The following is a 13,981-nucleotide window of genomic DNA, read 5'->3' on the forward strand; positions in this document are numbered from 1 at the left end:
ATCTGAAAGAAAAAAAGTATCTACTAATTTTTAAATTAAATAATATTAAACACTTAAATATGTATTATTTTGTAGTTTTAATGCTAATATATATTATTTTAGGTACTAATGTAATAAAGTATGTATTAATTATCATAAACTATAATAGAGAATACCATAAACTAAAAAATATACATGTTATATGTGTAAGTTGCAATTGATTTTGGATTGCTTCTAGTAATCATCTGACATAAGCTTGCTAATAGTTTGAAACTTTCATCATAACTGCCATTAATTTTCTCCTAAACATTGTTTCTAGCCCTCCATGCAACATGAATGGATATCTTCAATATATTATTTATTTTGGTATTTGTACGATTAAACATAAAATTAAGAACACGTAGATCCTCTCCATTAGGACATGAATTTAAATTGATCCAAATCAAAGTCAAAAAGTCAAACTAGCAAAATCATGTCTTTTAAACAGATAAAAGAGATATTTCATTCTTGCAAAATATCAAAACTATATCTTTATGGAATATATCTCTAAGACAATATGATCAAAGAAAAAATATCAAGATATGATATTTCTTAGATCTGTGTTGCAACAGGAATATAGTAACAAGCTCGAATAAGGAATATATCAGAAATACTCTTTAGAAGTCTCGTGCTATATCAAAAATATTTAACTCTTCGCTCCAAAATATATCTCTACATATAATAAAAAAAGTTTTTATTTAAAGATTATTATTCATGATTGGAATATTAATATCCAGTTCTGCAACTCATTTCTGTATACTTACAGTAATTTTCTCCCGTTTCGTAAAATCAGCATTTTCTCGGAGAAAATTATTCAAAAATACTCAAACACATCTCCTATCACCCAAATATATCTCATATAGTAGTAAGTATTTATACAAGTCAAAACTTTGGTCAAAAGGTCCATCTCCTTTTTTTTCAAGACCAATGGTATTTTTACTCGGAAGAAAGGCTGACAGAACAGTTCCAATTTTAGATAAAATACTTCCACATGCTAGAATGACTTGAAATTTGGTATGTAACATTTAAATCGTATTTTCTAAGTATGGTAAAAATTTCGTAGCATTCAGAGAATTTTTGTCCGGGCACAAAAATCGAGGCAGTTGGTCCCACAGTTGACCAAGTTTGACCTAGCTACCATTGACTAAATTTGACCAAAACTTTCAGGACATTATTTTATAATATTTAGGTAATTTTCATATTTTTTATGATATTTATTTAAGAGTTTTTTGGGTGGTCATAATTAATGGTGCTTAATCCTTAATTAAAGTAATTAAAGAATGATTTAAAGAAAAGGAAAATATATATTTAATATATATATATATATATATATATATATATATATTAGCTTAGATTTGAATGGATACTAGCTTGTGCTTTCTTCCCACTTGCAAAGAAACACAACCTACTTGTCATGTCATCAATTCATGTGATACACTCCATCCACCATTCATTCCTTCTCAAATCTCAACCATTCAATCCACCCAACTCCTCCTATAAATAAACCCCCACCCCAACCCATTTTATTTAAGCTAAAGAGCCACAAAGTTGCTGGGATTTTTTCAAGAAGTGCTTCTCTTCATCTCTTTCAAATTCTATACACACACTTCTTCTAAAAAACCTTCTCTTTTTTCTATATACTTACATATATACAAGGTTTTTAAAACCCAAGCTTAGCTTCACCCAACCAAGCTTTATCCCACCAAGTGAGCTCATCCACTACCACTTCCCGGACTCCCGAAGGGCTGCCCAAGTTCGACCAAAGTGCCAAAATCTGGCAGAACCTCGGACGAATTTTTCCGGCGACCCCGTTTTCCAAAAGTGGTTAGTTTTAACTTCTTATTTGAGTTCTTTGTATTTAAGCTTTGTACTTAACTTCTCTACTTCATCTTAAGATCTAATACAAGCTCTCTTATAAAGTAAGTTCTCGGGGAGAACTTAGATTCGAACTCGGAATTCGAATAAGTACTTGATCTTCGTAAAAAATCATTCCAACGAGAAGATCTAAAAAGAAAAGTACTTTATCTCCAAGAGGGAGATTATATTTGACACAAGTACGAGTTAGCCAATTATTTCTTGCACTTTAATTGGATCTTGGCTAACATTCAATCGTGCTCATAAAATAATTACGAAGAAAAAGTGTAATCCCTTCTATCATCTTTAGTGTTCCGGGGGATTATTACTTGTCTCATATAAATACTTCGTAATTTGTCAAATCTTAGAACGGATCGTACGAGTTAGATAATTACTTAACGCTCTTTAATTGGATATTGTCTAACTAATAACATACATATAAAATATTACGAAGTAAAAGTGTAATCCCTTCTAACATCTTTAGTGTTCCGGGGGATTATAGCTTGTTCCATATAAACTACTTCGTAATCATTCGTTAAAATTAAGGACGAATCAAATCCATGAGTTAGCCAATTAATTTACGCTATTTAATTGGATCTTGGCTAACACATCATGTATATAAACAATTACGAGTCATATCGTATAAGCCCCTTCTAACATCTTTCAGTGTTCCGTGGGGTTATACTACGATATCTATAAAATACTCGTAATTATTCGTCCAAACTTCGAAAGCACAATCTTAAGCCAATTACTTGCACTTATTTAATTGGATCTTGGCTAAGACTCATAAATCTTATAAACGTGCTTGAAGTTAAAAGAGTATACGTTGACCTTATAATCGTCAATATACAAGTATACCTTAAAACCTTAAGTTGATATACTTAAAGGTAAAAATACAACTCCGAGGTTGTAATTAAAGTATTCTTCGATCTATAAATACATAATCGAAAGAAGAAAAATAGTAAAGAAGTCATAAGCCATAAGTGCTTAATATAAAAAGACTTCTCATATTACTCCACCTATCTATTTAATCTATAAAGAAGTAATCATAAAAATACTTGGACTACTATTTATTATCTTAAGTCAAGTATTCTTATTTTGTTTAAAAAAAATTATTTGAATATTATACTATTTGTGGGCTAGTACAGTAACATACTAGTTCAAAACAAATATTTTCCTACTTGTTTTGTTTCGTGGATTGTCTTATTAGTTTTGTAGTGAGGTGAAGTGACGTGAGGTGATTCTCGTTCTAAGACCCAAGTCCTAGACGTACTAACGGGGAGTTAGTAGTCTTCACACCGTGAAAAAGAGGAAAGACCCAAGACCGGATCACTAAGATCCAAGACCGGCAAAAGCTAAGGAAGCCAAGTCCACACAAAGGCTCTACAACAACTTTGAAGAAATAGCGGGTAGTTATCTTCTAAGATTAGTTGTGTAGGTATTACATTTATTTTTGAGGTGGTGACCCTTGTGTTACGCACCAAGATAAATACTTGTAAAGGGTGTAAAGGCTTCTCCACCTACTAAAAAAGCGAGTTTATTATAAGGGAAAATCCCTGTCCGGGAGAGGAGCTCGGGGACTGGAGTAGGGGTGAGCGAATCTATTAGAGATTGCGCCATCGCGAACCAGGATAAAATCACCGTGTGGTATTTTCTTTCCTTGCACTTTATCTTCCGCACATATAAACTGCATAACCACTCGGTAAAGTTTTAAAAAGGGATAAAATATTTTTAAAAACGCCACAACAATTTTTAAATTGGTAATTAAGCTATTCAACCCCCCTTCTAGCTGAAAATAGCCCTCATACGGGACCTTACACAACATGATAGGGAATTAAGGTATTGTGACTAGCCCGGAACTCATCAGCAATCTCATTAGGTTTGAGTATAATTTTGCTATGTGATTTCTTCATCTTTTCAATCAAATACTCAGCCACAAACTCATGATTTGCACTTGAATTCTTTCCATTAGGATCTCCAACACAAGTGTGATGTAGGTCGCATTTTCTTATACTCCAAGTTGGCTCACCAGGGATCTTCTGTGCGTATACAAACCAGGGACACATGATCGGTTGTCCAAAATTTTGACATACAGCCTTGATCCTAATATTATCACTTTTATGAAACTTGCATACTATCCTATTAGATAAACAATATTTTCTAAGATGCTTTTAAAAATAAGTATTGTCCAAAAATTGCAAACCTACTTCAATTTTATCATAAACAACTTGTTCATCCTTTTTCGGTTCAGAAAACAACTCGGGATCCACCAAACCAGCAACAAAAAAATCACCAAAATCACTATCATTCAACAATGGCCCAATACTAACATTACTTTTTGGAATATTAGAGAAGTTCTCAGATGGCACATTGTCATTAACCATAACATTTTGCTTTGTTAAATTAGAAATATTACCTTCAATTTCTTTCTCATTATCTTCATCATCACTTTTGTTTTTCACGCTAAAATGATAAAGAAACTCATTTTACTCTTTATCATCTTCACCCTCACTATGCATAAGTGGTTGGCTCCATGGTTGATCTTCAGAATGACAATCATCTTCTCCAAAATTCTCAAGTTGTATAATTGGTTCTTGAATAACACTTAATGCTTCTTCAACATTATCAACTTTTTCAGAGACCAAATTTCAGAAATTCAGATCTAGGCCATCAACATCCATATTCACAAAATCTTGATTACTAGCAACATGGGTTTCAGACATTAGACTGAACTTTTCAACATGACTTTCAAAATCCAACACCATCTTTGAAATATTTTGCCTTAGTATGTTAGCCTTTTCAATCAAACGTGGACTTTTTCTTGGAGTGTATACTTTGGTGGATGGTTGACAAATCAACTTTTTAGGTGTCACACACCTAATTTGTGGGTTACATATCAAGGTTGATCTTAAATCTCTGTTATAATTAACAAAAGACAATTATATTATTAAGTCAATTAGAACTGTTAAATTTTAGAAAAGAGAATAACAAGTAAACAATCAAGAAATATTACCTTATAGGATTGGATGATATAATCTCTTCAATCTTCTCCTTCTCCATAATTATGAGAGAACACAAGTGATGAGAAAACACTGCGAGGAGGTAAGGGGATGTGTATTACGCGGGAGTGTAGACAGTTGATAAAAAAAATAACTGGTTGGTAAAGGCGGGAGTAGACACCTAACATAAAAAAATTTGGGGGCTCATGTTACGTGATTACTTAAAACTAATCTCTAGTTTATTAACTTATCTGTAAAATTTTGGGGATATTTTAGTCAATTTAAGTAAACAAGTACATAAATATATAAACTAATTATATGTATATGAGTTATATAAGAGTTAGAATTTAACCTTGGGACATTTTAATAGTTATTAAACAAAATGGGATACATCTGTAAAGTAACATACTAATTTGGGATATATTATACAAATCCCCATAAATATAATAAAAGATGGATGTTGTGCAAGACACGCCTGTATAATAACAAGACTATATCATATTGATAGCCCTAAGATTAAGTTGTATGATAATCAATATTTGTATTCTGTAATTATATTCCTTGAGTCTGTAAAAATGTTTAATAGATTAGACCGGGGGATTTTCTGTGAACAGTTTCAAGCTAAGAAATAAACTCTGAAAGAAGATCAAGTCTTGATCATGTCTCAGAGAAAAGTGTAGAAATTTAAGTTGAATAATGCTGTTTTAGGAAAAATGTTCAAAGTCAAGATATCGACAAGTCACAGATCTATCGAGAATTCTGTCGAGAAATCTAAAATTGGCCTATCAAAAAGTCACATGAGATATCGAGAAGTCTATGTACATATAGAGATCTAAGATATCGACAAGTCAAAAAGCTTATGTAGAGAACTGGAGATATCGACAAGTTAATTTCTCGTATAGAGATCTCAAAGATATCGACAAGTCAATTACTCATGTAGTGATCTCAAAGATATTGACAAGTCAAATTCCACATTTAGAGAACTCAGATATATCGACAAGTCAGATTCTTCGTGTAAAGGTCTAAAGATATCGATAAGTCAAATCTTCATATAGAGAACTCAAGATATTAACAAGTCAAAAGCCTAGATCGAGAACTAGAGATGTCGACAAGTTATTCTACATGTCGAGATTAGACACCTCGACAAGTCATTTATATATGTCGAGAACTCGAGATATCGATAAGTCAATATACTTATCGATGTGACACTTCTCTACTGTAAAAAAAAGATATCGACATACTATCTCAAATTCAGAATACAGACAAGTTCAAGATTCAAGATTATCAGTCAAAAAAATTCATTCACTGATTTGGAAATACTACAAAAGCAGGTTGAAGAATACAAGATCAAGGGTTAAGATTCACTGGATAAAGGATCGTCACAGACCTGCAAGATTCTGCAAAGAGTTGCTAACACCAGAAAAAGAATAGACAATGTTACTTTAGAGATTGATTTAGTACATTTTAGTGAAAATTTTGTAAACCCGTGTTACTAGTCTATAAAGCATATAGTGGTAACAAACAGATCTGGAAAATCTTGTATTCTCTCAAGATAGTCGTTGAGTTCTTATTTTCTAAGAACGCAGATTTGTAGCAAGACAAATCTCCGATAACAATAGTTAAATGGGTAGCTAAAAGTTGATTATCAAATATTTTGTTGAATATGTGTGAGAGAAGGTTGTGCTCCGGTGGTATTATATGTAATGATTAAATATAAAATATATATTAAAATAATTATTAAAGTTAAATTAAATATAAAATAAATTTTTAAAACATATGTTAAATGTAATATAATATTTGTATGTGTTAACGTGTAGAATTAGTTTTAGGTTTAAATTAGGCAGTAATGGATGTTTTTAGCTAATTGACATGGATATTACTGAATATTTCATAGTGTTTTGATTACAGAAGATAACATAAATAGTCTTCATGATCTCTAACAAAAACATGGTCAACATAGAACTCAACTCTACTGATATGGATGTTTTCAACTAATTGACATGGATATTTTTAGCTAAACTAATTGCTACATGATCAACAAATATAATAGATGATGGATATGTAAAATTATTGCTAACTAAATCTTTTAGATAACAAGTCTTGTGGTTGGAGATGCTTTAACCTTACAAATGAGTATGTTGTATGAAATTTCTCTATAAGAACGAGAGTGAACCGAACATAATAACTGCTACGAAAACTCTTGAACACTTCGTGCTCTTATAGCACAGATTACTTGCAATTTATTATTCTTTTTTTTTTTGTCACTAATTGCTACTACGCTCTAGGCAACTTATATTGATTTCTATCTTTTGATACTAAAATTAGTAAAAAATATTTTTATTATTTCATAAGAGTTGATAGCATTTTACAAAAAAAAGAGTTGATAGCTATTTTAAGAATTTATATTTAAATTTTGATTTAAATTTATTTAAATAATTTTTTAATCGGAAGAATATTATTATTATACATCTGAAATTATAATAATTATAAAAATGTGAAATATAAAATATAACAATTACAATATACTCGTAATATTTACGATCATGTTATAAAAATTAAATAAAACTAACTACCTAACGTTCTCATTTTTATTTGAAGGAAACTACCTAACGTTCTTAAAAACAAACATCTGTTTATAACATACATGCTCATTAACAGCATAACATGAGTATCTCCAACACACATCCAAAAATTCAAATTTGGATTATTAAATAGTGGTGATTACTGATCCAAATTTAGTTTAATATAAAATAATAATTTTTTATTAGAATATTTTAATTTATTAGATTTAAAATTGATTTATGATTAATTAATGAACGTTAGTGATGTTTGATATTTTAATTAATAAAATGATGTGTTTTTCGTTAATTAAGAATATAATTTTTAATTACTTTTACATATATTAAAACGAATTCTCTTTAATTTAAATAGTCTATCAAATATAATATAAATAGTTGATAATGGTTAAATATTAATTTTTTTTTAAAAAAGAGTCTAATATAATATTTGTATATCATAACATGTAAAAGTTAACGTCTTATGAATTTGTAAATTTGTGTTTATATTATGTGGGGTAAAAAAAATAACAGCTATTACTAATCTACTTTGTCGAGTATTTCAACAAAAGTTGCAGTATATTTTAAATGCTATGCATTTGGTTCTCACGTGTTATTCAGAAATTGAGAAGTGATGGTTTGGGAGAGTCTTTTAGAAAATATAAAATCATTTTGCGAGCAATATATCATTTTAATTTCAGACTTGAATGCTCGACGTGCTTAAGTCTATTCGCCGATAAGAAACCAAAAGCAACCGGTGACAATGGAATATCATTACCGAATTGAAATAACAACTGCATCAGTTAAATAATAGGTTTAGCAATCAAACGATGGAATTTATCATTTTAAGTGTGTCATTAAATTCGAGGGATAATTACAATCTTTCAATATAGAAAATATTTGCGAGCTTCTTATTTTAAGTGCGTCATTAAATCCTAAGAATGGTTATTGGTCTTTCAATATAAAGAAAATTTGATAGTTAGCTTAGAGATTTTATGAGATTTTTTGGAAGATAATATATGGGTTAGATGCTCCTTTTCATCCAAATTTGAAAAATATGTCCACTTTTTGATAATTTTTGTCATGGATTAGTAATTATTGAAAAAACTAACATGTAGCCGTTAGTTGATAGACTATTACGACTTATCTTGACTTTAATCTATTGCAACACTTGACTTTAATCTATTGCAACACTGAACAAAAATTTTCGACTAGAAAAATTATGATAATAAGCTTTCGAAATCGAATGGAAGATGAATTTTTTAGAAATTACCTGTTAGTATATATGGAAAGGAAATTAGATGACCATTTCTCTTGAGAAGATCATTAACTCATTTTATTAAATTAAAAAAAATGAGCACATCTCAAATAAATCGATATTTTTTCTATTTTTATTTATTTTTGTCCCCCATATTTTGATTTCTAGTTCTGCCCCGGGAGCAGAAGATATATAACTACAGTGGACAATTCAAGAATTTTCAAGGGATTCTTTCAAGACTACTCTTTCATCTATGTTTTTTTTATTATATTTAAGTTAAATAAAGTGGCAGTTGTGATATGTAGTTATTATACTACTGTCGTCCAAATTAATTATAATCATTTTTTATGTAAGAATCCTTTTATTAGTCAATTTTGTCTTATATAAAAAAAATTGAATTTTATAGAAAAATATACAAGGGCCTCATTTTTAATGTTCGCTTAGACTCGAATATGTTCAAATATGTTCGAGACGGCCCTGGTCCCTGGCTATTCCAAGCATACAGTAACTATTCCCAGCTTACAATAACTTGAAACCAGGTCTTGTAATATATGATAGTCGGGTTTCTGAAGTTTCATCTTCTCATCACATTCCTACCATTTATTTCCATATTTCTAGTGCTGCATCAAAGTTTTACTTTTTTATGCTCTCAAGAACAGATGAGCAGGCTTGCCTTTTCCTTCTGTCTTTTCTTTTCGTCCAGCAGAGATACGATCATACGAAAGATGATTGCTGCTGCTAAAATAACTAAAGATGATGATGATCCTTTTCTTTCTTGTGTTGCAAAGTCATCTCCATTTATGCTGATCAAAAGTAGTGATGATATTGAAGAGAAGTATTTAAACTCTATGTCTATGTTAACAAACACAAAAGTTTACTTATCATGAAGGCCAAGAAGAAAAAGATGGAGAAGTTGAGTATAATATGGAAATAATGAAATGGCTGGACAGCAAAGAAAGAGATGGAAGAGCTGGCTTTCAGGCTTGAGATTAGTGGTGTGAATTTCATATGCATTATTAGGTTTCCAGGTTGAGCTGGAAATATGAAGATTGAAGAGGTGTTGCCTGAAGGTTATGTTGATATATTGAAAGGGAGGGGAATGATTGTGGAAGGTTGGGCACCACAGGTAAGATATTAGGACATTCGAGTACACCAGGTTTTTTGAGTCAATGTGGGTGGAATTCTGTCAGAGAAAGTTTGAGTCACGGGGTTCTGATCACAGGGCTTCCAATGAACTTTGAGCAACCGCTCAACTGCAGGGTAGTGGTGGAGCTGGTGCTGGTTTGGAGATTGAAATAGACGTGAATGTTGAACCCCAAAGGACAGAGGTTTCAAAGTTATAAAAGTGGTGGTGAATGGGGATAATACTATGAGGAAAAAGGCTAAAGCATTGAGTGAGTGTGAGCGTATTAAGATGAATGAAGAAGAGGCAATTTCTGCTGCAGTGGAGGAGCTTAAAAAGATCTGCACCAAGACTTAATAGTAGTAGGCAAGCAAGGTATGTATGAATCAGTGTTGCTTTAAACAATAAATCTAGTTCTTTTTTCCTAGTTTGGGGGAAATAGAGTGTGTAGTTCTCAAGGTACAGACTTGAATGTGTTGTTTCCCAACACTTGCTACTTGGTAGCATTATACGGAGAAAGTCTGCTTTTCAAAGGACGATGGTATCAATGCCACAAAAAACTGAATACACGGAGAAAGTCTGATCTCTATTATTTGAAGCCTTGTCAAAGGGTTTAAAGTGGATATTGGAATTGGAATATAATCTAATAAAATTGGTACTGATCGCTGGCAAGGTCATTAAACAACACCAGGATAAATTTGCAGCCTACTGGTATCACAATATTAGTAATTAGAATTTAAAATGGAGCCGCTTCTCTGATTTAGCAGACCACATGTTAGAATATTTGCTTCAAGTGCGAGTCACAAACTCCAGTGACCATATTATTATGGGTCACCAGCTTTCAGGTTTCTGCAAACAGGGGAATATGGGGTAAAATATGTAAAAAAAGAAGAGGCTTTTATCATCGTGATTCTTCCTCTTATTCCTAGGTCACTATCATATTCATACAAATGCCAAGCAGTTGGATGAGCCTTCACTGTTTACTTGGAAGATCAATGTCTGACGGATCCATCAACACTCGGTAGTAAAGGACAAGAAAAAAGAGTTTACATCACAGACAATAGAGGCCTAATTCATGATGCTAAAGTCACGTTAGCCCTAAGCTTTGTACGAGGAGCGAGGCTTGTCCACAAACGAAATCACAGTCAAGAAGTAGGGTAAGAAGTAAGACGACCGATTATCAGAAGGAAGCAATATTCACCTCTACTCATACAAATTACCAACTAAGACATTATCAGCAAACATCACGCTTTTGATAAAGAAATGGTCACCTCCACAGCTTCAGATTTCCAACACTTTAGACATTATAAGAAATCATCAGGCTTCTGATAAGGAAATCGTGACAAGTTTCATTCTATTATCATCTAATATCATCTTCCACACAGAATTAAAAATATCTAAACTAGGTTCTATAATATTAAGTAGTACTCGGCAAACAAAATCAACGACACAACTAAAATTCTTATAAAAATGTGACACAAAACCAAGGTTATATTATATACCCTTTCATTTCTGTTGCTTCATATATCCAAAACTTTTAACATTCTCAATACAAAATTTACTCGAGTCATGAAAATTCCTTAATATTCAATAATCACATAAACTAGGTTAAACAAACAATATCTCCGTCCTAATCATCTCAATAACTTGCTTACCTCCCACACCGCCGCGTACATTCATCGTCACAGTCACCATCAACTTCTGCCTATGCTCATCAACAGACACATTTGCCGCCAAAATCTCAACCCCATACTTACCAAACACCTTCAAAATATCCACCACCAAGCTCCGCCTCAAATCAACCTCAATTCCGAAAAATGCAACTCCACCAGAAACAGTAACATCGACAGACGATCTACCATTAGTAATAATAGATAAAACTGATTTTGCCTCCAATTTTTCCCGTACGGAGTGCTTCAGATTCTCCAATAACCTTATTTCTTGTACTTGGCCTCCAAGAAACAAATGTTCCGCATTATTCAATATTTTAAATAATATTTACTCATACAATGACATGTATGAGTGTGAGTAAATATTATTTAGATCTTAAAAATTTAAATACTTCGTATCAAATTTTGAATTATAATATTTTTTTTTTATTTGAATGAACAAGTGTACAATGGTATGGATACAGAAAGCACTACATTTGTTTTCTTCTTTAATGGAAAAAACAGAGGAAGTATAATAATAGCAGAGCTTGTTAATCGATACTGCTGAGATTCATACAAGCTTTGTACTAGTAGCTAGTGTTTCTTATGGACATTCAGCACAGCAAGCATAACTAGGAAGATAAACAGCAGCGATCCGAGAAGCGAAACTCCAACAGCAGCCAGCACTAGGTTGCAAAATCTTCCGAAAACATTGCAAACTTTGTTCCATCGTACATGTGTATTGCCTTCATGGCCAATATATCCAACAGCTGCAGCAGCTCCATTGGCGGTAGCTAGGACAGCCACCATGATCAGGTCTAGCACCACGATGGCCTTTGCCAAGCCTCCGTTTTTTCTCCCTTTATTTGCCAATGTTAGGACTAATGAGACAGCTCCATACGAGCATGCAACAGCATTTGCCACCACAAAGTATCTGAAATAGTTATTGCAATAAGGACTAATAGTCTAACACAGCAATAGTATATCTGAAATTTATGACAGGCGCCTCATAGTATATGAAACAAGGTTTTAAAACTAAAAGTTCGGTCACAAATTTAGATAATCCCACATTCGTGCCAGACGAGACGAATATCGTAATCGTGCTACAAGAGAACAAGACCGAAGACACAATCATACATTTCAACACTTCCTCTTACAAATTACAACAGTCTAAACACAAAAACACATGCAAGATTCTATCACCTAAACATCTAGTAGGCAACTTTTATTACACTATTTTAGAAGTTCTGTTTTAAATTAGAGTACCTTGCTAAATTAGAGTAGATAATGAAAAATGATAAAGGAGAAGAGAATTATAACGTACGTGAAGGCGGGGAGGTAATGATATTTGGCGGTAACCGAGACATTGAGCGGAGGCAGAGTGGAGACGAGGGTTATGGGGACAAGCTTTGTCTGTTTATCAAGTCCCAGAATAATAGCTGCGGCAAGGGACAGTATCAAAGCAATCAACCTTATAAACAAGTCTGCATTTCTCACTTTTTTTCTCATTCCCACCTTTACGTCTCTTTCTTTCTCTTCATCTCCCACCACTTTGTTGATTTCCTCCATTTCCATATTTTTATATATTTTATAATCTCTATTCTCGGCAAACACTATTTAATGACCCCGAGAGAGAGAGGGAGAGAGAGATACTCTAGTCTAGACTTTAAAGAGATTTGTCAAGGCGGGAACGGTTTATATAGAAAAAAATTTGAAACACGACAGAGAAGGCAGAAGTGTTCCAAGTTCCAACAGAACCAATATGCACAAATATTTATGTGGGAAAATATAGGGTACCAAATTGATTCCCAAAAAAGTTACAGAATGTCATATGTCAAATTTTTATTGGCTAAAAAAAATCGATTCTCCCTGCATTTACATCAAAAACACTAATTAAATTATTCAAAACTGTCACATCACTCCTGACAAATCATTTTATAACATTTTTTGTACCTTTAGCATTACTCTATTCATGCGACCGACCGAATTCTATTCAAAATTTTTTACTACTCTAACAAACTGTTGGGGCGTCAAACTAAATTTTGGTAGAGTTGAGCTAAATTGTTAGGAATGTAAGCTTTTAACTCTATTTGTATAACGCATATAAACAAATTCATGCTGTCAAAGTTTTAAGTGAACAAAATCATAATAATGTAAAGTTAATTAGTTTAGTTTGGATTTGTTTTGATAGACAAGATGTAGTTTTTTTTTTTATCGCATGTTAACAACGAGGATAAGTCAGGATCATGACAATAACCAATGCAGTTACATGTCCTGTCGAGTATTAAATTTGTTGGAGAAATAAGATATAATTTGAAGTATTTAATGAACAGAGCTGTTTGATCTGTAAAAACGGAGTGGCGACGTGGGGATGACCCTGATGATCTGTTTGGCTTGGAGTGTAAATGCATATTCGGAAAGATGAATGCGTATGACTCAACTCTCTGCCTCTCGATATGTTCGTCTTACCTTCTTCATTGAGTTCACATCCAAGTTGTAACAGGTAACAAATACTTATGTGGCCA

General features: G+C 32.3%; 1 protein-coding gene across 1 annotated transcript; it reads right to left on the reverse strand.

Annotated features, from left to right (window-relative positions):
- Positions 1–11,936: 11,936 nt before the first annotated feature.
- LOC141678707 (CASP-like protein 1E2) lies at positions 11,937–13,112 on the reverse strand. The gene is made up of 2 exons (XM_074485073.1): positions 12,781–13,112; positions 11,937–12,390 (listed from the first exon to the last, which is right to left on the reverse strand). Exons 1-2 carry the CDS (start codon positions 13,029–13,031, stop codon positions 12,051–12,053), a joined length of 591 nt encoding a protein of 196 aa, XP_074341174.1. The 5' UTR covers positions 13,032–13,112; the 3' UTR covers positions 11,937–12,050.
- Between the last annotated feature and the right edge of the window lie 869 nt (positions 13,113–13,981).

Source organism: Apium graveolens, chromosome 8 (genome assembly GCF_009905375.1).
Source record: "Apium graveolens cultivar Ventura chromosome 8, ASM990537v1, whole genome shotgun sequence".
NCBI classification, from domain to species: Eukaryota; Viridiplantae; Streptophyta; class Magnoliopsida; order Apiales; family Apiaceae; genus Apium; species Apium graveolens.